Below are 27,330 nucleotides of genomic sequence, written 5' to 3' on the forward strand. Positions count from 1 at the left end.
TTTTGGAATCTGTTCGGTAGTTTCAGAGATTACCCGCCTCAAACATCACTCACAAACGCTAACCTTTTTATAATAATAGTATAGATAGAAAATTTAAAATATTAATTCATTAATATTTTCACTTTAAATACATAATTCTTATTGAAATTATGAAACATAAAATAACATATAGTGTTTTTTTTAATAATTTTATTTACCTAAATTGGCACGGTGTCGAGCTAAATCAAAATATTACATATAGACATTAGACCTTCACAGACACTTTTTCACTTCAAATTTTATATTACGGCATTTCACTATATGATTCACTATTTGATCTCAATTCCACCAATAAGCCTGCCATACAGCTAAACGTAGCCTTGGCTCTGTCTACCCCGTAAGGGAGGTCTAGACGTGATCTGTATAATCGCAGGTAGGAAGCAAACTTCTTTTTTGAATAGCTAAAATTACCTATAATATTTTTTATATACCGTAAATCTAGACCGAGATTCTAGACATCTAGGCGTCAAACTCCGGCGCCTAAAAGTCTAGGAATTCGGAGAGCGAAATCATTTTAATTATTATTTATGCGTTTGCGCATTATCTACTAGATTATAAAGAGATTAGTGATGATTTATAATAATATTCGACATGTGGCTCCCTTGAGTTGGACTATACGATATGATATCCTCCCGTGGCGTCGTACGAGGCGAATACGGGACAAAAAACCTAAGAAAGCATACGAGCGAGAAGAATCGCTAACTTACTTTTTTACTATACATGAGTGAAAAAATTACATATATTAGGTTTATTACAAATTCGAGTGTATTTGACCTCAATCTAACCCAAAGGGAAGCAAAGGACGATATTTTAGCTGTTATACGCAAGCTCAAAAAATGCGTATTCACTCTAAAAAGGCAAGGGTGAATACGTAATAATTCTTAAGATTCTTAAATTCTAGAATTCGGGAATTATCGACATGGGGAGCGAACCTCAGCAGTTCTCAGCAGGAAAGAGGTACCAAATCGAGAGGTGTGATGAGGTGGAATCGATCACATAAGGGTGAACAAAGTAGACTGCGCCGTATCGTTCGATTAGCGAAACGGTTATTCCTTACATATTATAAGCCGCGTCTGTCTGTCTGTTCGCGATAAACTTAAAAACTACTGCACAGATTTTCACCAATAGATAGTGCGATTCCTGAGGAAGGTTTAGGTGTGTAATTTATTATGTTTTACACGCGCGAAACCGGGACGGGCCGCTAGTTAAAAAGTAACTAAACTTAAACTAGTAAATTTAATCATGAAGGATATAATAAAAATGTACCTAATTGTTTCTCAATTTCATCGGATTATTGATATCATAAAAGTATCATACTGCAATAATTAGACTAATTACGTATTCTAAGAATTATAATAACCAAGGAAATTCTTGTCTTATCAAAATCAATATATTTCAAATAATCACATACATCAAAATCCTTATCCTTACATATTATAAAACAAAATCCTCTGCCGCGTCTGTCTGTCATAGATAATGTGATTCCTGAGGAAGGTTTAGGTGTATAGCTTTCACCCGAGCGAAGCCGGGACGGGCCGCTCGTTACTAATAAATAAATCACCCAACCGTTTTCCAATTAGGTACAATAACAAAATCTTTGATCGATACAAGTATGTTTCAAAATTTACAATTTTGCCTTTAAAGGCAAAATTTAAAATTATCCCAAAGAGTACCAATGTTATATACTAATGGGACCTTGATTGATTTGATTTAAAAATAAAAATGACTTACCGGAACAATAATTTATATTAATTTTGGACTTGGAGTAACATCTAAATACTGAACTAAATTATAAATGTTAGTAGTTGTTCTTTTGTAAATTGTTGGCAAATAAAGATATTTGATTTGAATAAAAAAGTCCACATTAACAAGTGGTGAAAAATCTGCCTGACATTTTATTTTGAACTAGACGTTACGACAGTGAAAATAGGTAAAACAATTTAGGATACTTAAGCATATTTTAATAGTAATATAATACAGCACAGATCCTTATTTTAATATAAAAAAGGATTTGAAAGATTTTATGCATATATTTATGGGAGAACTGACATAATAGAAAATGGTCATCAAAAAACAGTAGATTCGCCCGCATTTAACATTGATTGGAAAATTTACCGCTAAAATCTTCCTCTGGCCGCTTGCACTATCCCTTTCGCGGTCGGGTCCTCGTGAGCCTAAAAAATAAACAGAATTTCCTAAAACTCTTTGAAGAATAGACAGATTTGTTTAAAACTCTTCGACGGAAGGCTGCGGGGAAGTTTGTTGAGCATCTTCTTCACCTGTTCTTTGCAAGTCGGGAATAGACTTAATTTTAAAATAATTCTTTGACGTCAAAGTGAGATGTATATCACAAATACTATAATATTAAACTAGAACGCTTACGAATGCAAAGCAAGCAAAGCAGTTCGTAAATTTGGTTCTGAAATTTGTAAAAAAAAATACGACAGCTAGCATACGACAATAACATTTTTGCCATTAAGGTATGGCCACAAATCTCGTGCCCAATTTCAGGAACTTTAGGTATTGGCACGCGGATATTGTGGAAATGTGATCTTTATAACAAAGCAAATAAGGTCTAGTTTTCAATGTCATTATTTCGACATATTTGGTTATTCGTAATCAATCCAGTTAGCATATACGCTCCTTGGTATAACAAAACCATTTAAATAGATGCTTGAGTATTTTCAAAAAACATAATATCTTGCTTGTAACAGTGGGGTATAGAGTACCCGCTACTCTCTGATGAAAATACTGTACGTCGGCGTGAGACGGAAAGAGGTGAATTAATTCAGCCGAACTGGCATGGGCTCGATAGCTCAGTGGTTAAGAGCACTGTCCCGGATAGACGGGGGCGCGGGTTCAATTCCCGCTCGATTCTAGAATTATTTCATGTCATTATTATTACGAAAAAATAGTTAAAAATCATGTGTCACATGTGACAATGACCTCTATTCCGACCGCTTACAGTCTAAATTAGCTTACCTTGATGACAATAGAAGTCCTAGGCCCAGTATTCCACAGTTCGCCCTTCTCGTCAACGAACGCGGCCTCCACTGCCACCGTGTACAGTCCAGGCGTGTTCACGCTAACAAGTTGTTGGGCTGAGAAGAAATCCCGGACCGGTGTGACGGTCTGTACGGCGGTCAGGACCGGCGGTATATTAGTTAGTTCCACCGTCTGAAAGTAGGTTTTTTTTTTAATATACATAAAAAAGAACCTGTAGCTGCAACGAACAGCAAAAAATATTGAACATGAACATTTAGTACCTACGTTTAGTATTTTTTTTTATATTCTATATTTTCGAGCCGCGCCGCGCCGCGCACACGAGCGTGCACGCCTTGACACTAAACAATTTTAATAAACACTTTCAATACTAATCTTCAACACATTCGTCCTAGTAAAACAACCAAGGCATTTTGCGTAGACCGGCAAATTAGAAATGTCCGACTAATCCGCTCACCACGACGAGCGGCTGATAGGTCACCGTCACAAGTTCCAACAAACATACAAACAGCATCATAATCTACTACACTACGTACACTACTAATTAGTGTCAAAAACCAAACAAAAACAAAACAAAGTCTGATTCGACACGACAACAATTTGAAATAAAATATCACGTAGTAACACGTCGGCGTTTCTCAATCGACTGATGATAGGTAACTACTTCCGGCAGTCCAGGACTCCAAAATGTCTGTCCGCCTAGTACCTATTTAGAGTTCCTCGCGCTAGATGTGGAAGAACCATAGATTGGTGTGTTTCTTCCCCAGCCGCGTCAGAGCCGAGGGTCCACTTGCCTACTTCTACTCTTCGCACTGTATGTTGTTAGACCATCATTGCTAAAACCACTTTTCGAGATTACTTAATAATGCAGCACCGTGTGAACAAGTAATAGTAAAATAAATAAATAAATAAAATACTCATACCATACCATACATCGCGATACTTAAGATTTTCTTTTAAATTATTAACATCAATATTGATTTATTTCATTAATCGAAAAACGTAAACAACAAACTACAAAGATTTCACATCAAACTTTTTTATGAGTAGGTAATAATAAAATAATAAAACCAACAATCGACACTAAAATTAATAGGCAATATTTCATTCCATCCATCTCTTTCTATCCTATTTCTTTCACATTCACACAGGCGGACACGATATTTTAAGATCTGATTCGCAGAAGAGATATTCCCTAAATTGTACCTAATTGTTTACTTTGTAATAATTTTAAAAGTTGAACTGCTTCAATAAGATAAAATTTCTTATTATTGCTTTTACTTACGTTTCCAATAGAGACAGTTCCGTAAAAGCGATCTTGCATGTATTTCATAATTAAAAAGTTAATATTGTCCTCTCAGAGACTCAAAGAGCTTAGGCATAAAAGCCATGTTTTGAATTTTCATCATCATAATTTGCACCAATCCTGGTACTGAGGTCAATGAACAATAACTTGTACAGATGAATGAAATCAGCTGTTCCAGGGTTGGCACTGCACTAATTTTACCGTCATCTAAAATCTTAATTAACTCCCTATTGTGACGTTTTTTCCACATGGAAATATTTTTCTGAGAATGTGGATACGATACCCTATCTACCATTTTCGGCTTTATATACCATTGACCAAACACCTTGTATAAAAAAACAGTGTTTGGTAGCAAATAGTAGCAATTGTTTTGACCAACTTTTTTGTTTGAGACGGTCAAAACAATTGTAATTTTTTTGTTTGAGACAAAGCTATCATAGCTTTTATCAGCAATCAGCATAGTTTGTGTGGACACAAGCTTAACCTAACCGACACAGTTAGGGGTTGTTATTATTATCTCCGGTCTTGTGATCTGATGTCAATCATGGCTCCTTCATGGAAAACATTTATTACCTTTTCGTTGGTCCGCGGGTGAGGCGTGGCGGTCACCGTGATCTGCACTCCTTTCACCTGTCTCTGTTTCTGGCGTTTGCTGTAAACAAACAGATACATATGAAGTATAGAAGCATTGTTCGTTAACTCTATGGCTTAAATATATTGTAACTCTTTGGCGTGATAACGGCGCCCCTATTCAAATCTCGAGTTTCCTACACAAATAGGAAATCAACATATATCTTTTTTATTGCCAGTCCGCCTTTTAAATACTTCTTTTAAAAAAGGAATACTAATCGTCGTCATCAAGTATTGATATTACACGACAGAATTGTATTTAGATTTATCTATTTTTAATTACTTATCTATATTTATGTCCGGGTTATAATTCATATTATCTCCAAAGGAATAATATAATTTCATACAATTTTTTTCGGCTGGACATTTCGACTTTGATTACATACTATCACATATAAGTTCAAACATCGAACGATATTTTTTTCTGTACAGGTAATCGTACAAAACATTTTTAAATTCCCCGAAAAAAAAACAACGTATGTAATAATAAAAACAAAACAAAAACACACGACAGCCTCGACTTAAAAAAAAAACCTCACCTAAGCGGTGTGGCTGGCAGCACGACGCCTTCCAATTTTAAAGCGAGTTTGTGCGACAGCGGCAGCGCGGCCGCGTGGTCGGCGGGGGGCGCGCGGCCCGCGGGCGTCAGCGACACGCGGCACAGTGCGCCCCCCGCGCGCCCCGCAGCCACGCCCCGCGCCCACGACGCGCCCCCGCTGCACGCCTTCACCGCCGCCAGCACGGCCTCCATGTGCTGCGGGGGGAGGAGCTCATATCAAACTTCATTCACGTTCGGTGTGACTTCTTGATTACGATTTCGTTGCGAGGCGAGTTAAGGGACAATTGGACTGCTCAAAAATTGATCCACGGACGAAACGTGTACTTTCAATTTAACCTATCGTAATATTCGTCCGAAAGACAAGATGCGGACCAATTATACCCTTCAAATTTTTTTTCTGGACATCTGTTCTGGCCTGATGAGATGGCAACATGTCCATGTTGAAATAACACTAATTTTGATTAATGTTCGTCCAAAAGTCAAGATAGATTTAAACCTGAAGATTAAAGTGCCGAATGGGTTAAGTTAGTAAGGTTTACATACATAAGTTAGTAGTTTTGCTGTGCCCTTGCAGGGGATCATTTCCCTGCAAGATCCCAACAAGTATTCTTAAAATAGTCAACGTAGAGGTGTTAAAAATTAACGTTTTTTGAGTTTAAAAAAAAATTAAAGAAATTGAAATTGTCTTTTTATTAAAATAACATTTTTGACACGGTTTTATTGTCGTAAAAATTGTGAAAAATCATGTTGGTACAGTAAATTGTACAGTTTCGTTTGTTTGCTACCGATCCATTCCTCCTACCGTCCCATTTTAATTCTTGTTTTCATATATGGTCGTGCTCATCAAAACACATAAATTAAATATTTAAAAAATGGTAAGCCCTTCTGGCATAGTAGGGACCAACATTGTTTGAATGAGTCTCTTTCGGCATTTCTTCTCAGCAGTGGTCGTTCCGAAATGCTAGTAGTTTGTAGCTTTGGTAAATATCATTATAGAATATGACGTGAAAAAGTGTCTGTGAAGGGCCAATTTCTGAATAAATGATTTGATTTGACATCATAATTAAGCATTGTCAATGTAATTATATTATTGTCTTGTTTTTCTTGGTCGTGACTCACCCTATGCGTAATCCCTGGATTAGTCGTCGGATTATCAAACAGGTTGGCGGATATTCTGGTCAACTTGTAGCTGGCGGACATTGCGATCTTCTCCTCCAGGGAGGCGGGTTTGATCTCCTTGAGGAGTTCCGAAGGTCGCTCCTGTTGGTTCGACGTCACTCGTTCGAGGAACTGGGCCAGTTGCGCGTATGTATGCTGAGCACTACGATTTGTAAGGAAATGTTCGATTTGCAATATCTGTATAAGGTAACTAAGCTATGAGCAGGGTTGCCAGTTTATTTTTTTATGCTAAGCGACATTTCGAGACCGATATTTAGTAAATAAGCGGGATTATTTCGACAAACTGCGGGACTTGATATTAAAAAAAGAACAAATTATTAATAAAGGTTTTTTTGTGATAAATATATAGGAGAGTCCCGTCAAAATCGAGACGTCTGGTGACGTCTGGTTATAAGTAACTATGTAATCATTAAGACTATAATTGTACACCACCAGAATATTATAAAAGTATTTATAAATATAGTATAGGTACACGTGTATCATATTATGTTCGGTTCCCTATTGTTTATGGTTTGTCTCGAATCCTCGAAGGATGTCCTTCGAGGATCATCATATAGAGTGCTATCGCTAACACTGGTGACAGATTCTATTTTTGTCGCCTAAAGGCATCTGACAGACTTTACTTACCTCCATCTAGTGGCAGGTGGTCGCATACACACTAGGGAACTAAACTGTCAACCAGTGTGCAGGTTTGCTCACGATGTTTTCCTCCACCGGAAGCAAGTGGTGGTCTATGAAACGGCACGAATAGGATACGAACCTGAGACCTTTCGATAGAGGTTTAACCATTACACCACCACTGCTTCAAAGGACTTAATAACAAAGGATACATGTAGAGGTGCCTGAGCGTAGCATCGTCAGCATGGAATGCGGTGCTGGCGAGGCGACAGTACCGCTGCGCCGTGCTCATGACTGCGCGCGCAGCCTTGCGCAGTGAGGCTGCGCACGCGCCGGACTTGGCGGCCGGGTCGCGCGCCGCCTGCGCATATGGATTGAGAAGACCTTATATATTTTGAAAAGGAAACTTACCTCTTTAATAACCTTTTTTATTTCTATTAGTAGATAATGAAAGTAATTTTTCAGTTCTTACGTTCGCAAAGCTTGTTTGAGTTTGTTTTATAATGTGAAGCCCATGTCGATTTGTATATTTACTTGCAATTTGAAAAACGGTGGCTCCAAACACAGGTACCCTATACTTAAAAGGAGTTTTCTGCCACTTGTTGTGACCAATGTAAATTGTTCAAAAATATTTTCTATTTATTATATATTATATTATACATAAAAGAAAAAGTTCATGTCGTCCGTTCTGTTGGACAGAGAGAGTTTCATGAATCCTGAGGGACATTTTCAGCGTAACAAGAGTGTGCGTACCATTTAACTGCGGAAAACCAGTTAACTCAATATAATTGGTTACTTTGCAACATTTCAAATCAGCTACTTATTTAACGTCAAAAACAAAATTTTATATGGAGCCTGTGTGACAGTTAATTTGTCATTACGAATTTTTTTTGTTAAAAACAATGAGACAGGAAAAATATTGAAAAGCGACATTTAAATTATATTTAATTCATAGAAATACTTATATGCATTATATGTTACCTGAAATACCCATGATATATTACACCCAAGTAGCATATTCTGAAATACCCACGATATATTACACCCAAGTAGCAAGTAGCACATTCTGAAATACCCACGATACGTTACACCCAAGTAGCAAATGAAATACCTGAGCGTGCGAATGCGCGATGGCGGGCGGCGGCTGCGTGCACAGAGCCCGGGCGGCGCGCGCGACCCTGGCGAGCGCGGCGAGCGCGCGGGCGCGCGCGGCGAGCGCGGCGGCGGACAGCGGCGCGCACGTGGCGCAGCCCGCGCACCCGAGCGCGCAGCCCGCGCCTGCGCCCGCGCGTGCGCCCCCCCATCCGCTCGCTATCTCCCATCCGGCGCTGGCTTCTTCCAGCGCTAGGATGCCTATATACAATTTTGTGGGTGGAAAACGATTTTTGTGATTCCGGAGTGCGGGGCGTTCCCCGCGTGCATTTTCACCCCACATTAATGAGCATTTATTTGTATTGCCACAGACATAAATTCGAATATAAACAGTTTCACAAAATTACTTATATTTATTACTAGACAAATTAGTATTATCATTTTGGGGTTGATTATTTAAAATATAAGTAACGCATGTTTGAACGGGATTATTTAACTACGTGCATACCAAATTTCAATAAAATCGGTTCAGCGGTTTAATTTTAAGCGGTGAAAGCGGAACAAACAGAAATAAGTATAAGGCAATGATTTTACGACGTTATCCTCTGTCAATCCTTTAGTAGCTTTATAAATAAATAAATAATAGAATACACAAACCCTTTTCGATCAACAAAGCGTCGTTGGAGGCAGCCCTGTGTAACGCCGAGAGCCACCGCTGCGCAGATTCGCTCGGCGCCTCATCGGCCAATCGCTTCAAGACGTCTGCCGCTAGACTATGGTGGCCGTATCTGTTAACATTTATTGTGTAAAATATTGTATTCTTAAGGGTGTACCGAGCGCACACTAGCGCCACCATCATATATTTATCAATTTCTTTTAAGTAAAAGCAAATTTTAAATATTTAGCGTGGACAAATTATGCTATATTAAGGACTTAATTAAAAAGTAATATAGTTTTCTATCGTACAATATGTAGTCACAATTAACTAAACGGACTTTTGTGGCAACCATTTTCGTTTGTTTAGTAGATTGTTGCAACTGTGTCCAATACAAAGCTACAATACTTTTTAATGCAGTCCATTATATAGGGAAGCATAATTAGCTCGAGACTCAGTTACAAAATTTGCCTCTGTTTAAAGGTTAAAAATATGATGATTGCGTGCGCTCGGCACATTCTTAAGTTTGTAGTTTCTCATGGATGAGGGTCGTGGCCATTATTTATGGGTTTGCATTTCACTCCTCAACATCGAATCGATTCGAAGTGAGACGCAGCGAACGAAACTTATTGTACATTGGCGCAATGTGAAACTCACAAACGCTTACCGCGTTTGTGACTTTGTGAGTTTGTATGTTTGAGGCGGGTAATCTCCGAAACTACCGAACCGATTTCAAAAATTCTTTCACCATTAGAAAGGCACATTATCCAAGATTGCTATAGGCTATATTTTATCACAAAATTCCGACGGGAGCGAAGCCCCGGGCAACATCTAGTTTAATATACATTTATTATTATTTTCTTTTATCATTGGCGTTGAGCCATGGAACTTCATTTCTGTGGGAAATTGTGGCTTTATCATATTCATATGATATGCTATAAAAAAATATATATTTACCTCAAAGCAGCTCTAGCGACCCTGTACCTCGTCCAGCCGTCCACTCCTCTGATAGTGTCCATAATCTTGGTCTCCCAAGACTTACTTATTTTGCATGTCAGGGCTGCGCCCGCTCGCTCTTGGAATAGCACCGTGCACAGCAGAACCAACGCTGTCCCGTCTTCTGATGGGTTGCCGGTGGGGTTACTAAAATGTCATAAAATCATTTCTAAAATGACACCAGCTAGAAATAGGGCGAAAAATTTAATAACTACGTAATCTTCTTCACCTGAGCTTTGGAAGTCAGCGGTAGATTTAGTTTTTTTTTTTACGTCAATAAGTGATGTATATCATCTTAAGTTGAATATAGAATTTTGAATTTGATATAGCTCAGTTTAGCCGTGAGTACGTGCGTGACAGATTTTCGCATTCCCAATGATAATAAATCGTATGACAAGAAAGTACTGATTGTGATAACCCTGTAATATAAGACACATTTTATCTATATCTAGCTTTCATTGAATACCTTTGTAGGCTTAAATGTTTTATCTATATAATGTTATTGAATACTATACTTATTAATCAAATTAAATATATTCCAATTAATTGCATCTTTGCCTAAACCGCGTTCTAACTTAATGCCAGCGCCATCTATTGACATTGTGACTCATCCAGTCATAGCAGTCTGCACCTGTATCTCGATAAACTTGAATTTAAATGAGGCTCTAGTGGCTTGGGTCACTAGAGCCTCATTATACGGGACCTTTTCGTTGACATAATGTATTTGTGGGGACATCTACCACGCCACATGCACAACGCTGCAAACGGAAAAGACGACAAAAATGCCTCTCAGATCTACAACACTACGGATAGATGGCGCCACGGTCGACGCACGATAGAAACGAACAAACCTAGAACGCGCAGTTGAAACATTAAAGATAGTATACATAAATGCTGACCGATATACTCACCCAGACATAGCTGAATTCAGCACCTGTATTAAGGCGGGCATGGCCGGCTGTATGGCGTGGGGGGAGTAGGTGCCCCCCCCCAGCGCCGCCAGCGCCTCGAGCAGAGCGAGGAGCCGCGGCCCGGCCTCGCGCCAGGGGCACTGCTGCAGCTCAGTGCCGAGGACCAGGGCTGTGCGCGGAGCGTACACTGTTGGCTCCGCTGTGCAGAGCTTCACCTGTTGACGTGAGTATTCATTATATTTTATTGAGGTTTGGGCGTTTACAGGTTACGCTGAAATACATAGTGGAAAATGTCTTTTATGCAAAACTGAACCTTACATAAAAGTAATAAAGTACAAACTCACCAAGCATCTTAACGACATTTTCAAAGGTTTCATATTCGCGGGCGAACTTAGCGATCATACTGGTCGCTTAAACCTCTTAACTATGTTGAGCTCTAGCCAAATTGAACTTTAAGTCATCATAATAAACTACAAACTGACCTACACACCATAACACCATACAATGTTTGATATTGGAAGATGTATTTCAAGCGAAACTGAACCTTACTTCGAAGTAATAAAGAACAAACTCACCAAGCATCGTAACGCCATTCTCAAAGGTTTAATATTCGCGGACGAACTATCAGCGGCTGTAGCGATCACTAGTGCTTCTAAAGCGATCATCAGATCACTGCCATCGACTGGCAACGATTCTTCGTAACTGAAACAAAAGTCTATAATCTTACACACACACACACACACACACACACACACACACACACACACACTTTCTCTCATCTCATGAGCCTTTTCATATTCATATAATTTCTTTATACTACCTGGTTTCTTCCGACGCTTAACACCTGAAGCGTCGGAATTCAGACAATCTCGCCATAAGGATGACCTTATTTGAGGTGGTGGTGGTCCAGTGGTTAAGACCATGAAAACGAAAGATCCCTGGTTTGAATATAAGAAATAACAATCTGACTCATGTCATATATGATTCGTGAGCAATGTCAACTTTATTTGCTCAGTAATAAAGTAAAATTTGCAGCTGTTAGAGCTTTGAACCTAGTGATCCAAACAAATGCTAATCAACAAAGAGCCTTATGACTCAACAATAAAGTCCAACTTACCAGTGAACCACAACAGCTGTGAAGACATGTGCGGCTATAGCCGCTTGTCTCAAGTCTGGGCTTAAGGCAGCGGCTGCGCAGTAGGTACGTAGGGCTCCGGACGCGGCGCAAACCGCGGGGCATTCCACTAGTTTCTGTGAGAATAGCGAAGAAAACGTAACTTTTAAAATCAAGTCAAGGTCAAGGGGGAAATGGTATCGGAACGGGAGCACTGACCACACGTGTGCTTTTGCCAGGTTGTCGTGGGCCGGGTCGTGAGGTTCCCTCTATTATGGTTGAGCTACGCGATGGCTGACCCATGCGTCAACTCGTGAACGGGTGCTGCCAGAGGGAACTGGTCGTTTCACATATTTTTGTGTAATTAGTTGTATCAATCATTAATATATATATTATCAGCACTCAGATCACAATCATAACCTGTTTTGATATACTTTTTGACTATGTACATTATGTACTTTGTTATATTATCAGAAAAAATGCAAGAAACAATAATAATGGTAAGCCCTTCTGGCATGATAGGGACCAACACTGTTCAAATGAGTTTCTTTCGGCATTTGTTCTCAGCAGTGGTCGTTCCGAAATGCCAGTAGTTTTTAACTTGTGAGAAGTTGCTATTTAATATAATTGACATGAAAAAGTGCCTGTGAAGGTCTAATTACTGAATAAATGATTTGAATTTTAATGTAGTCACTTCTTACTCTTATCATCACCACCTGCAGCCCCGTTGACTCACTGCTGGATATAGGCCCTCTTCCTTCTTGCTCTCATTTGTTCCACCTGGTTCGTTCCACCTACTTCAGCTTCGGAGCCAAGGGTCTACATTGCTGCTTTTTATCTTCTTGGGCATATTTTGTTGTCACCCATGTCATCTTTACTTCGAGCAGGAAATACTGTTTCCTGGGTTCCCCTTCTTTCAGGGCCACGCGGAAGCATCACAGCCAAACATTGGTTCCGTAGTAGGTAATCCCCAACCAGTAAATAAACAATACCTGCATGACTTCCAAGCACAGCATGGTGTGGTCGCTTTGCTGGCTATCAGCAGCCTGCACCAAGTTCTGTATGCAATGCTGCGGCCACAGCGCCGCGTGCGCCGCCAGCTTGCGGAGCCCTACGAGCGCCGCGCGGCGCACGCTGGAGCGGGCGTCGTTCATGGCTAGGCTCAGGAGAAGTTCCACCTGTACAAAACACAAAATTTTCTGCAAAACCTAAACCGAAAAAGAAAATATGAACGAATTCACAAAGTTTTGTAAAATTGTGTAAATGTTTAAATATTAGTTCCAACTTACACATTCTAAAGTAAATCATTTATTAACCACGAAAGTAATTAATGTTATATAAGATTTGTAACAAAACACGATCTGAAAAAAAAAAGAAAACTAAACCAACCTGATCAGGAACATGGACCACGGTGTCCGCGGCGATGTGCGTGAGCGCTGTGATGGCGGCGCGCACTGAGCTGGAGGACGGGAACCGCTCCAGAAGGGAACGCAGGAGCTTCAGTACTCCTTGGGCTCTTATGGCTGAGGGACGCGATGATGACCAATAAAAAAAATCAAGTATAATACTATTGGCAATAATAGTACAATGTACTATCTACTTGGTTGTAATGTAGGTACGTTTGATCCACATTTGTTATGTCACATCTTTGAAGAAAATGCTGTTGAAGAATGTTACACCACTTCTTTTTGACCTGTGCTATTGAAGTCGGAAGTTTTTTTTTCTGTTGTATTGACAAAATGTATTTTAGCATAAAATTTGCTTTGAAGTGGGTGAAATGGACGTAGATTGGGTGGACTGATCACCTATCTGGTGCTTTTACTGGTGTTCCCCAACCAGGAAATGACACTGCTTTTTAATGAATGAGAAATAAAATACCACTGAATGAGAAATATAAAACAATACAATACGCTTTACCCTCTTTTTTTGTTTTTTTATTTTTATTTATTTATTTTTATTTTATTTTTTTATTTTTTATTATCTATTTTTTGTTTGGCTTCAGTTGCTTGGTGCGACTATGCCAGCCTCATGGGGAAATTCCATTTTATTTGGTATTATGTCTGCCTTTGCGTCATCACCCCTCTCCAGAATGTATAAATACATCTGGCCTCCCGAGACAACGGTTTGTTCAACGTAATGTTGATCTCACTATTGCCCAAACAGAGATCACGCAGGAGTTTATTTAGCTTGAGTACTGATTACATTACAACAAAACATGAAGCAAATCTTCAGTTTTATTGCACACATTACATGCATCCGAATGGGCTTTTTTAATAAGAAAATAAAACTTGTTAACTGGAACATGACCCTTTACCAACATTTACCCTCTTGTAAAGCATATTGCATTGTTCAAATGATATGCTGCGCTATTTACCTCCCCCGTGCACAGTTCTGAGCGCGCGCACCAGCTTGGCGCGGCGCTCCGCCCCCGTGCTCTCGCATTCCACCATGTCAGATAGCTTGTTGCACATGGCCACTGCAAAGGAGCTGCAAAAACAAAACTTATATTTAACTGAAAAAACTTTAAAAAACTTATAAAAAAAAATTAAGAGATATTTTTTTTAAATCTTACAAAATGCAGCATCAGGTGGACAATGTGTCATTCTTGTAGCCTCTAAATTAGTACTTCACAGCTCAGAGCCCTACTCTATGTCTGTGAGAGTATATAATAAGTTTCCCAATAAATAAATATATACAAACAAATCACACAGATTGAGCTAACCCGAAAGTAAGTTCAAGACTTGTATTATGGGATAATAACTCAACAAATACATATATAGATAAACATCCAAGACTCGGGCAATAACAATAATAACATAACATCTGAATAAAATAATAAAACTTTTTATAAATAATAAATAAATAAATATATTAGGACAAATCACACAGATTGAGCTAGCCCCAAAGTAAGTTCGAGACTTGTGTTATGGGATACCAACTCAATGATACTATATTTTATAACAAATACATATATAGATAAACATCCAAGACCCGGGCCAATCAGAAAAAGATTGTTTTCCATCATGACCTGACGGGGGATCGAACCTGGGACCTCTCGGTTCAGTGGCAAGAACTTTACCACTGTGCCACCGAGGTCGTCAAACAGGTTTATAGATTACTAAACGACCTATCACCTAATAAATCATCTGAATACTCTCGTCATAGAATACCGTCCATAAAATGCCATTTTATGGAAGGTATTCTATGAAAATAAAAAATACACATACAAAAGGTGTATGGACCACACTCTGGAGAGTCTACTGCACTATAATCGGAAAAAGTTGTATGTGTCTTCTAGGTCTTACTTCGAATGTGCAGCAAATCTAGTAGTGGCATAGATAGCAGCATCAACTTCCACATTGTCATGACTGTCCAGTCCCCTCCGAATAGCATGGTGCACATTCTGCCTCTCCGGTATTATCCCAGCGACAGCGCCCAGAGTCCGAAGTGCCAAAGCTCTTGCCACGGGATCATTGGAATGAAGCACACTGAACACTCTTCTCAAGAACTCGTCTACGTTCAAAATCTTGTCCAAGTGCTTCTCACTCTGTTGGCAAACTCGTAGTACCCATAAACGTAGAAAATTGTTGCCCATTCGAAATACATCTGCTAGTTTCAAGAATGACGAGTTGATCAATATAGGGAATGGATATTTCTCAAATAGTCGAGGAAAACGAACAATCGCTTCGCACTGTTCACCTACTTTGCCTGATCGCAGACCTAAGACAAAAAGCAAGAAGTGAAATAAAGATAATAATATATCTAATATTTGTATTTGTGTTGTTTTGCAAGGTTATTTTCTGTTACCTTTGTCTAATTCTGTTAGAGCAGAATTTGCATCTTGCTCAGGTTCACCAGAATTATCGTTGAAAGTATTTAATCTAACTCCAATCATTGTGAATTGCTATCTTTTGAGCAAATTCAATATAAAATTAAGTAGCTAGAGAAGTTTGTGATGCCGAGTCGCTCACGGAGGTATCGTATGCGTATCGTATTGTTTGTTGACGTTGTTGTCAAACTGGCTGACACTGACAGAACTTACACGACAGTGACAGTTGCTTGTCATGAACGAGAACAAAAAACGCTTTTTAGTACATTATATTCTTGCTAGATGGCATTACGTTTATCATTGATGATTTTGACGTTATCATTAACTTTTTCTCTCTCAAAAACCATCGGATGGATTTTTTTACGCTTTTCACCAATTCTGAGGAAGGTTAAGGGGTGTAATTTAATTTAAGGAAACAATATTGGAAGCAATGGAATTATTTTTTTATTTACAATCGTTTGCCTGGTATTTTTATTAGTCTCTAAGATTATGCTTTACTGCAATTTAAGTTATACAGCGTGTGTGGCGTCTTGATAAATTAAACACAACCACTTACCACACTAAGCAGTAAGCCTGGTGACGATGGACACATACACAGAAACGGGTAGGAGGAACATCCGTGGTAGGCACAACACCCACCACCGCAGACAAATATGGGTAATCATAAGTGCAGATATACCGCGCTAGGAATCCAACCCAGCTGGACCTCCAGATAGCGGACGAAGATCGTCATAAGCTTGGTAGTTAAATTGCTTAACTAAAAGTTAAATGACGCCTAATTTTACAGTTAAGGTTACCTAGCAATCGTTAATTAATGACTCAGATTGCTATCTGTTCAAATAACTAGCTAATTGAATGGTGTAACGTTATAATTTGCTAAAATTACCTCGGCAACACTGTGTTTAGGCAAGGATCACAGGGCGCGTACAGCCAACGCGCGGGTCGTGTCTCAAAGGTGGTAATTACGCCCACCTGTGTCATACTAGACGTGTATGGCGCTATTACGGTAAATACCGTAGTGTAGACATGGCAAATCTGTATTTCTACTTCGATTTAGAATGATAGGTACCTATTAATTAAGCTAAAATGGACTTTAATCCTTTTTACCTACCTATGTTTTTATTTACCGGAACCAAGTGCGGTATTGGTATACATATTATAAACTCATATGGTACGAGTAGTATTATAACCTGGGACCTTTCGATTCACAGGCGGACAGGTGTCTTAATTCTCCTAGGTGTCAATTGTCAATAGTTAGGTAGCTGCTGCATCGTTCTTTTCCTCGAGAAATATTTACCTCTTGTCTATGCCCTTTCTGCGTGCTGTTGCAGTATTATTTTAAGCTATAGTCGTTTGGAGTGTGAAGTTACTTTCCCACAACGACAGCTCTCAAATAAGTGTTCTCCATTTTAGAAATATTTTCAGTAAAAATAATGCAGCTGTATTGGCGAAGTAAACTTTGGTAATTTGAAAAATCTTGATAAGATATCTAATCAATGAATGTTGAATGAATCACGAAACAAAAAAAAACAATAGAAATAATCAATGTCACCAGGATTTTAAACAATGCTAATGTAGACAACAGAGATATTGTGCAAGATAAATTCCCATAGTTTGTGAGGATTGACGAATTTGCATATAGCTATTAAAATGTTATCTGTAATCCATCTAACGACTGTCGTCTTCCGGGATACGACAATGTGAACAATAGTGTGTTTTGACAACTTTTTTAGTTTAGCTAAAAATCTTTTGTCCATGCCAGTAATCGATGCCGGACGTAGATTATTTCTAGTTTTGGCTACCAGTTGTTTGGCCAAAAGATTTTTGAATTTCGAAGAAATGTTTCTGAAACTTCTGTTTTGTCATCTCGTCCCTTTCTTGTTTATATGGTGAAAAGGTTTCAAATCGTGTGGCAATTTTTTTTTAAATATATTAGGTCCCACGTTGCTTCATTCATTACAATACGTATTGTCGAAGGGATTTAGAGTTATTATCCTTCTTACCTTTCTTCATGGCCAGGATTAAGGGCTAATGAAGATAAGATTGTTGAGGGCCAGCGAATCAGTAGTGATTTATCATGACTTTTGCATAGCTAGTTTTTTTTTTGGGGTGCGAAGCTTGTGGTCCGAAATTTATGGTTTCTTTACTTTTAAATAGTCGACATTGTAATAATGTGTGAAATATTACATAAGCAGACCCTGGGCTCCGACGCTTAACAGCTGAGGAAGAAACCGGGAAAATGCACAGAGTATGAAATATTAGTTACGTCCGGCTTGTTATAGACTACGTATTTTACCTACAATGTTTTTTTACCCCATATTTATCTGTGCTTTAATTTTTCTTTGATTTGGTACAAAATAAAAAACTTTTGACCTTTTTTAAAATTCTTCTCATATAGTTCATATCGCATTTGTTAGCTGTTAAATTTCTAATCTGTAAGTATTTCAGATTGAGCTCGCCCAGGGTGTCGCTACTGTTGACTAATTAAATGTCATTGATAAACGACTTTCGGAAAGCTTCCTATATTTTCCCCGAGTCAAATATGACCCGGAAATCGGAATATTTTTGGGTAGAATATTATTTCGAATAGTATATTCCAAAGTTTTCTAGTACTGTAGGAAATAATATTTTACCCATAAATTTTCCGATTTCCGGGCTACGATTTGCTACTGCAAAGCCCAGGGGAGCGGCTATTAATAAATAAATTTAGTCATTTTTCCAACTTACTATTAAGAAAATATAAAAAAATATAATATCTATATCAATACCATATTTGCAGAGTAAGCGATATTCACTATAAAAATGTCTGCAAACACATTCAAATATGGTAAGAGCGGTAGGTATTGACACAGCCCTGATAATGGGCCATCACAATATCACGGTAGCATCACAAATATTTGTCTGCGACGCTCGTTCGCCACTAATCCGAACGCGAGCAGACAGCTCGCCGTATAAAAACATTATCATGATCCTTTCATAATGTTATACGAGTAAATTAAATAGGTTGTAGATATCTCTCAGTCTGGTTAGGCTTGTGGAACAATTAAACGTAGGTGAGTATCTTAGGTAAAATATATATTTTTTAAAATTAATGTATTTATGCCCATTGACAATCCAAAGGTGTTGTATTAAACTAGTTGTTCGCCTCGAACTTAGACCTCGTGGACACTAAATCTTTACAATTTTGTGAATATTTCACAAAACGAAATGTCGCACGATTAACTTTTTATTGACAGACCCTACATACTTTTTAAATTTCATCAAAATCTGACCAACATTTATCGCGTTACAGACACATATAAACATGTATTTTTGCCCCAAGACGATTTGTAGTGCTAATAGTGTAGTGTAAACACCAGTAATTTAATTTGTATGTGAAGAACTGGTGCCAACATTAGACATAGAATATACTATGGGTTACCTTCAAATTGGGTTACCTTCAAATCTATATCTGAATATAAGTACCACGAAAGAAGTCCTGCAAGCGTGGCGCTACTGTCTCTGCATACAACAATCTGTTATTGGTATGGTAGGTCCTAATGTTTCCACGGAGCTACTTGTGTAGTATGGTCTCTATCTGCTGTATAAATGGTCACCACGTGTCCCCCTGCTGTTGTACAAATTGATATTTATTAAAATTATCGTCATCATAGTCGTATTCTCATGACTGAGGATTGTGACCATCAGTAGCTATGGCTATCTTGAGGACACATACATTATATTAAATTAAAAAGATATACATTTCTGCGCCATCAACATTTGCTAACATCGTCATGATCCGTCCACAAAGCCCCAATGACAGCCACAATGCAGCTTGTCCGATCAGCTCCACATAAACCACAGATAATATCGTTTTTTGCAGCCGTTGGTGTCAAAATTAACGCCGTTTAGAAGTGCCCAGATGTGGGGTGGATACGGGATAAAGCATTGAAATCATTTGGTGCGATAACAATATTATGTGTAAAGGTGTTTTGAGATTTCAATACAGTACCAGCAGTCCAGCAGCAAACAGATTTTTTTGGAGACGCACAAATAAAAAAAAAAAAACAATAAACATTTCGTTTTATTTAAAAAAAAAATGTTTCCGTATTTTTCGTGGAAATTAATGATACTATTAATATAAATTTTAGAAGTGTTAAGATTTTTTTTGTTCAAATTATAGCATTATGTGTGTGACTACTAGTAGAAAAATTTAACTTGATTTTCGTGTCCTGATTTTCTCACTAAGTCAGCTAAATTTATTTAGAATTTTCTCACTAAATAAATCAGCGTTTTTGCACTCTCGCTAGTGCAAAAATGTCGCTGAGTTATAACCATTGGTTGCTGCACCACACCAATGTGTTATACTGTGTTCTAATTTTAAGGACCTGCTGTTCTTTTTTTTTTTTGCTTATTAGTGTGTTTGTAATAGTCGAATAAACGATTTATCTAAGTAGGCATAACTTGAAGGTAGTCTTATGAATCGCTTATTTTAAGAGTTAAATAAAAATTATTATACTTATTAAGAGTTACGTCGTAAAATTGTACATCGATAATGAAAATTCACTTTAAATAAGCAGCACTATTATACTTTTCTATTTACGATGTGTTTCTTTCTTGTTTCTCTGTGTATACAAACAGTTAAATAAATAAATAAAAGTCTTAAAATTGGCATACTTTACCAGTGCATTATGTAACTTTCAAGATATTGTTCTCCCAGAAACTCAAATTAGGTAGGTAGGTATAACGCGGTGTGCGCACTGAGACGCATACCTTATTCCGCTTTACATCATCGCGACACAGTTGGTCAAACTTTGACGGATTCGATATAAATTGCTGGATTTTCATTGCGGTAAATAAAAGCACACATAAAAATTACGCAATGTTCATTCAGTCGTGTCGGCGTCTATCCGAGTTCGGCGATAGTGTGTGGCATTACAGCTTTACACGATGTTTTGATTACACCAGTGGCATTTCAGAATACCACAAAAGTGTGATGTTTGACAACAAAATACACCCTTATTTCTGCACACGTGTCCACCTCTAAATCTAAAGTCATAAGGTTTTAAATCTAAATTTTAATAACGTTTTGACACTGGCAGTGTGCATTCACGATTCGAAATACAAAATTGACGGAGCGTAATATTTTAACGACTCAACACTTCTGAGAACGTTTTTGTCATATTGTTTGGGACAATGAGATGCTTTAGTGGGATTTGTGGATTACTTTATGGATTGTTCCTATCGCGTATCGTTTTACGTCTTTAGGTGTCTGCGAATTGGTGACGAATATGATTATTATCCTAGTACCTACTTGTGGTGAGGTAGTGGTAACCTACAAAAATGATTACAGCTTTTTCATAATCAAAGAATTTATTAAGAGCCATTTTTTTGTTTTAGCTTAAAGCTTAGTTTTTATAAACAATTATTGTGCTTAATAATTATCATATCTTTCTTTTTCTATTGATTTTTTTTTGAATGAGGCCATTGTCGATTGATTTCGACACAAATGCAAATGTCAGAACAATGTTGGATTTTAGACTCCAAATACTTAGGTAATTAATTCTTTAGAAATTATACTTTCACATTTAAATAATATTTCTCACAATTACAAACTACTAGCAGCAATACAAACTCTCACTCACAAAATTCATTGAATATGCGTGTCAATAATGTACCAATAAATTACATGTAATTAGGTATTAAAACTTTATTTAGGTACCCAGGTAATATTATAACTCACATAATTAGAGCATATTTTCGAAATAATTTAATTGAAGCGATTAGGATTTTCTGTCAAACTGACAGATATATTAACCGCAACGCCACGGTAGTCGAAACTTGATGGATTTCTACAAGCAATTAAGTTGAAATTAATTTAAAAAGATTCAATCTGTTACACAGAAATCAGTCACATCATCGTTGTTGCCGATTCTGCTAACGTTAAGTCATTATCGTGTCTCAATAGTTTATCAACAGCTCTTGCATGCTTATGAATATTGGAAAGTCATCGAGATACGTTTATGATTTAACGTTAGCAGAATCGACACTGTGCTTTTTAATAACAATGAGTTGTTGTAATAACAGCCGAAAACCATCAACAGCTTGTAACAATAGAATTTGTTTCATGATCCATCGTTGAAGATGGTGTGATATCAAAACACGATATATAAAGTCACTCCGTTTGAACTAGTTGCAAATTGATGTGAAATTGCTGTTGGGATTATCAGCATATTGCGGATCTCTTTCGTAAAGGATATATTAGCACATAACCGGAGAGCGTGCATCAAGAGTGTTTAGTATGGTGGAGACGAGTCTCTGCCTACCCCGTGGGAAAATAGGCGTGATGATATGTATGTACATATTGTGGGGGATAGTCAGATGACGAAACAACAGATCAGTAGAAATATTTATTTTTAACATAATTCACTTTACAAGAATACTATGAATCAAATCACTTCTGTTTTTTTAGTCTCATCCGTCAAATAGTACGGATTCAAATATACTATTTTATTTTTAAAACGAATAACTACTAACTGCTGGAACGTGACCAAAGTGGTAATCACTTTCCATCATCTCCCTCTCATCTGAGCGTTTTTATGTTTCTTCCTCAGGCAGTGGCAGCTTGCTAAATTGCTGCGGGTCTCTAGTTCAAATACCCCACTAACTGCGCCGGTTAATATTTAAGTTTTTGCTATCCCGTAAGGAAGGAAGACGCGATACTGAACTGAGAGGAAGGCTGGAGTTAGACGGGCGATCAGAGGAGCGTGACTCAAGTCGAGGGCCCTGAATATGGACACAATTATATAATACTTCACGGATGAGCTTTATCCCTCATCAGAGATCTACCATCAGAGTGAGCCCTAGGGTTGTACTTACGGCATTGTTTCATGGTTATTGTTTCTACAGCTGTTATTAGTTGGAGCCCAGAGTCCGCTAAACGTATGCCACTGTAAATAAAAACAATATGGGTGCAGTGCAAGCAAATTTGATGTTGATTTTATATAGACTAAATGGCTTACTTTGAGTTTTAAAGTTAACGTCAAAATTGACTGTGCCCACGGAATGTCAAAATCTACAAACAAAATTTTTGAACAGATTTCTTTGAATTTTCAACCAAATAGAATGAAAACTGTATTATACTTGGATTACAATGGCATAATAATTCTCAGAAGAGAGTTTTACTAGTCGATATACAGTGGTGATCTTAAAACGATAGGCGTGGGCTGTATTTGAATGCTGATTGCATGTCTCTGTGAATCTGGGATATATTTACTAAGACTAAGGACTGACGCAGAGTTGCGATTTTCAGTCATTTATTTTCCGAATTGTTTTTAACATGATAATGTTAAATGTTGGTAGGTAAATTCATAAATTAATTAATTTAAAAAATTAATAATTAATTAATTAATTTAATTAATTTTAATTCATAAATTCATAAGTCTTGTCTTTAATATGTTGATGCAGCTATTGTTGTAATGTAATCATTTCTAGCTTTTCACAATGTACCTACATCACTACAAATTTATTTACAATGTGAACCGTGTCGGGCATTGTTATGGTGTTCCCGGTTTCTTCCTCAGCCGTTTAGCGTCGGAGCCCAGGGTCCGCTGTTCTTATATATAATAGATAAAATATAGACATTACAAATGTAAAATAAATAAAGAATCGTATGCGCCGACGCACGTCCAGCCTAAACAAGTATCTACAATCATCGTCACAGGCCGACGACGATTTGTGTAACCGCTTTTGTTTCCTCTCTGTTACATAAACATTAATGTAAATGTGTAACGGGGGTCTAATAGCATTATAATTTGGCTATTGTCGACACTGCCCCGTGAATTCAATGAGAGTTTGAAAGGAAATGCTCTGAAAGTGGTTCTCATTTGATTGCTTCTCGTCGATTCTTTGTTTTATAATTTGGTTTATCGTTTAACTTTGAAATATGGTCGCCTTTCTATTTGTCATGTTGCATCGTTTTTAGCAAACAGGTGTGATATATGACTAAACTGTTATTTTTCACAAAACATTTAAAAATAAATACTTATTGTAACTTTTAATTTCAATCGAGAAATTTCTATTAATTTTTTTAAATAATCTATACATTTATTTTTTTATATTCCTGTCATTTTCAATTCCTTTCGCCTTCAGCTTTGAATAACTCTCGTTCTGTTGTTAAAATCCTTTTTTTGAGATAGCTAAAGTAACAAGAACTACTGAATTAACTTACATAAGTATGTAAGTAAGTATTAACTGATGTCCGCGGAAGCAAATAGCCTATATCACTCTCCACTCTTCCAACTATCTCCACACAAAAATAACATTAATTCATTGCCGCGTTTTAATTTTTAAACAAAAACAAAAAAAACTGTATGTACCTATTTAGTAAAGAAATATGGATTCTATTTATATCAAAAATAAGTATTTATCATACCGACCCAAATTGAAAAACCCAAATTATGAAAAATCACAAGAATTTGCCAACAAAAACATCTACCATAGTCGAATTACGTACTTCTGTCTGTACGTGTGCCTTTGTGGTTAGTCGGTGTCAGGTTGCATGTAAACCGACGCGATATGGGCCCGGGTTCGAGTCCCGACTCGGTAATGGAGGTACAAAGGCCTCAATTATACGTAGACTCAGTTCTCTGGTTTCAAGTTTTTGTAATTGATTGATCTGATACATGCGCCTGACGAAGATCACAAAAGACATGAATGTCGAAGTGAATATGTGGGATTTCTTCTCTGGTTGTCAATTTAAAATCGAATATCTACCTATAAGACACATTTTGTAAATTGACGTCTTTTGAGAAAATGCTGCAGTTGGAGTTTGTTGTGCTGTTTCTTATTCACTTGAGCTTTGGAAGCTGTGGTTAAATAGTCAGCTTTGGTTTAATTAGATTATTAACATTAAATACTTAGTTTGTTAAACATTTTTTTTATATCGCTTATGTTTTTACTGAAACGAGTGTTTCTGGAAAATAATACCTATTCTATTATGTCAATTTGAAAAAAATTCTAGATTAGCATAGGGCAGGTAATAGGTACTTTTTATTCCAAAATTGTTACTAGAGTGTTTCCCTGAAAACTATTTTTATGCATTTACATGTATTTACTAAAAAGGTAAAAGACCATCCGTAATTTCAGTCTAGAATATAATATGATACACAAAATCCTTAATTGTAATGTTTATGCGGTGGTGGTACAGATTGCCTGAGATCGAAACGTCCCAGGTTCAAACCTACTACTACTTTGACGACCTCGGCGGCGCAGTGGTAAAGTGCTTGCCTCTGAACCGAGAGGTCCCGGGTTCGAACCCCGGTCGGGTCATGATGGAAAATGATCTTTTTCTGAATGGCCCGGGTCTTGGATGTTCATCTCGTTGAGTTAGTATCCCATAACACAAGTCCAGAACTTACTTTGGGGCTAGCTCAATTTGTGTGATTTGTCCTAAAATATTTATTTATATTTATTTATTTATTTACTCGTAAGTGCCACCAGAGTTTGCATACCAATCTGACTCATGTAAAGTAGTTTTCATTGGCCACCACTTGCTTTTGGTGAAGGAATGTTTACCTTCGTGAATAAACTTGCACACTAGATGATAGTTTAAGTTCATTACTTGCCATTGTCGGTAAATAGCCGTAAAAGTTATGTCAGATGCCTTTGGGCCATCTGAATAAAAACTGACATAATACTGTCGAAAAGAAAGAAGATCATTTTTATTCTAGACCAAAATGTGTTTATAGCTATTCGGAGCCAAATTCTATAGCTTATAAATTATGTGACTTTAAAAAACTCTTGCTAAAATCAACTCTCACTTTTAATAGTCCCTAACAATAAAACTTCCATCCCTGTTATACGATAACTTACATAACGTATTTCATTCCACCATGGCGTCACCGATTCCTAATAATATTGTGTCGTTATTGTTACAATATATATAGGGGTGGGTCTGTTAGGGGTCGTGTCAAATTGAATTAGGGCCATCGGCCATGTTTTTTGGTCTATTGGCGGTGTCCTGGGACATTCAAATGTGAATTATTTTCGGATATTAATTAGAAAGTAATTTTTGTAAAAACTGGCAAGGACTACAACAGAGTCTATATTTTTTTGTTGCCTCTATTTTTTACATTCAAATTGATGATGATTCAAATTGTTCACAACGATTTCATTTCTATGAAGTTCAAGTTTGATTTTTGGTTACTTTTGTGGACTTTATGGACCTGTGGCCTCGTCTCTGTTTTCATTGATCAGCGATGAATTTATTCCTGTTTCGTGGTGTCCAAATGTAAATCCATCCCAATAGTGGCAGGTAAATATTATCTGCTTTCATGGCTGCGAAATTTCAATGAAAAAGATTACAACTTTACCCAAATCCCTTTCAGAGCAATAAATATTTGCTATAATAAAACATATTTGCTCCTTTAATATCGATACTGTCTGAAAAAAAAAAACTTTATTAGCGAACCATAGTTTGACCACAATTGGAAACGAGAAACTGATCTACTTTACTTAATTTTAAACATTTTATTTAATCCTGATTGTAATTTTTTGACTATACCAGGTGAAAACGACATCAACATACGTACATAACGATGTACGTAAGCACTACTGCTATTCTTAAAGGCAAAATTGGAATACATGCAATATTAATGTAGGACAGAAATAGAAACTTATTCGAGGAACACCTGCGAAGATTATTTTGCAATCAACAGTTCCTTTTTCGAGCTAGCCCTCTAGTTAACGGCGCAATAAATTGAGAACATTTGTATTACATAAATGTCACATTGATTAATTAACTTTAACTGGTTTTTAACTCAAATGTTTTAATTAAGTACGCTTTTTTTTCCTTTTATTTCTTGCTAGTTATGTAACAATGTTAAAATTAACTAGATAGGCGATGTTAAAATTAACTAGATTATGAAAATGTTAAGGCAAATCTTTATTTTTTTTATACATACCTACTTACGCTTAATTCTCGTAAACGCGATTTTACAAATTAATATCAACACGATAGATAATTTTATTATTAGATAATTTTAAAATAGAGAGGAAAAAAAAAAAGATTATTATTAGAAACTTACAAAGAGTAATTTAGTAATTTTTTTTTATCCATTCTGATTTAATCTGTTAATATTTTTATTAAATATTATTTCTTACACAATAATGATTGTATCATATTAAAATAAGCTTCACAAAGAGCTTTACATAAAAATAACAGTTACATTACCGCCATTGTCCGTAGCCCTGCATTCTTCGGGAGCGGCTGAAATATATTCTATTGTATTACACCATTTTGCTTAACCTTATTAGCAAAATCGATCGGTACAGTCAGCAATGTACTAATTTTCGGTAAAATTTAATTAATCGTGATTTATCTAATCTAAAGAAGTACTTTGTCTACGCACCACTGTATT

At 37.1% G+C, this 27,330-nt stretch overlaps 1 protein-coding gene across 1 annotated transcript; it reads right to left on the reverse strand.

Annotated features, from left to right (window-relative positions):
- Nucleotides 1–793: 793 nt before the first annotated feature.
- Nucleotides 794–16,096, reverse strand: defl (deflated). Its single transcript, XM_053748695.2, has 17 exons — nucleotides 15,910–16,096; nucleotides 15,408–15,822; nucleotides 14,477–14,589; nucleotides 13,492–13,625; nucleotides 13,095–13,280; nucleotides 12,106–12,239; nucleotides 11,564–11,690; nucleotides 10,989–11,203; nucleotides 10,039–10,224; nucleotides 9,084–9,214; nucleotides 8,446–8,687; nucleotides 7,547–7,695; nucleotides 6,657–6,858; nucleotides 5,518–5,732; nucleotides 4,922–5,000; nucleotides 3,022–3,216; nucleotides 794–2,213 (listed from the first exon to the last, which is right to left on the reverse strand). Exons 1-17 carry the CDS (start codon nucleotides 15,995–15,997, stop codon nucleotides 2,157–2,159), a joined length of 2,868 nt encoding a protein of 955 aa, XP_053604670.1. The 5' UTR covers nucleotides 15,998–16,096; the 3' UTR covers nucleotides 794–2,156.
- Between the last annotated feature and the right edge of the window lie 11,234 nt (nucleotides 16,097–27,330).

This window comes from Plodia interpunctella, chromosome 8, assembly GCF_027563975.2.
Source record: "Plodia interpunctella isolate USDA-ARS_2022_Savannah chromosome 8, ilPloInte3.2, whole genome shotgun sequence".
NCBI classification, from domain to species: domain Eukaryota; kingdom Metazoa; phylum Arthropoda; class Insecta; order Lepidoptera; family Pyralidae; genus Plodia; species Plodia interpunctella.

What these genes read in the sequence shown, in the direction of transcription:
- defl (XM_053748695.2), bottom strand. Translation starts at nt 15,997, where the DNA reads ATGATTGGAGTTAGATTAAATACTTTCAACGATAATTCTGGTGAACCT. An exon ending in GAATGGCGTTACGATGCTTG is followed by an intron (nt 11,204 to 11,563) that starts GTGAGTTTGTTC and finishes TCACGTCAACAG; the next exon opens with GTGAAGCTCTGCACAGCGGA. An exon ending in ATCCAGGGATTACGCATAGG is followed by an intron (nt 5,733 to 6,656) that starts GTGAGTCACGAC and finishes CTCCCCCCGCAG; the next exon opens with CACATGGAGGCCGTGCTGGC.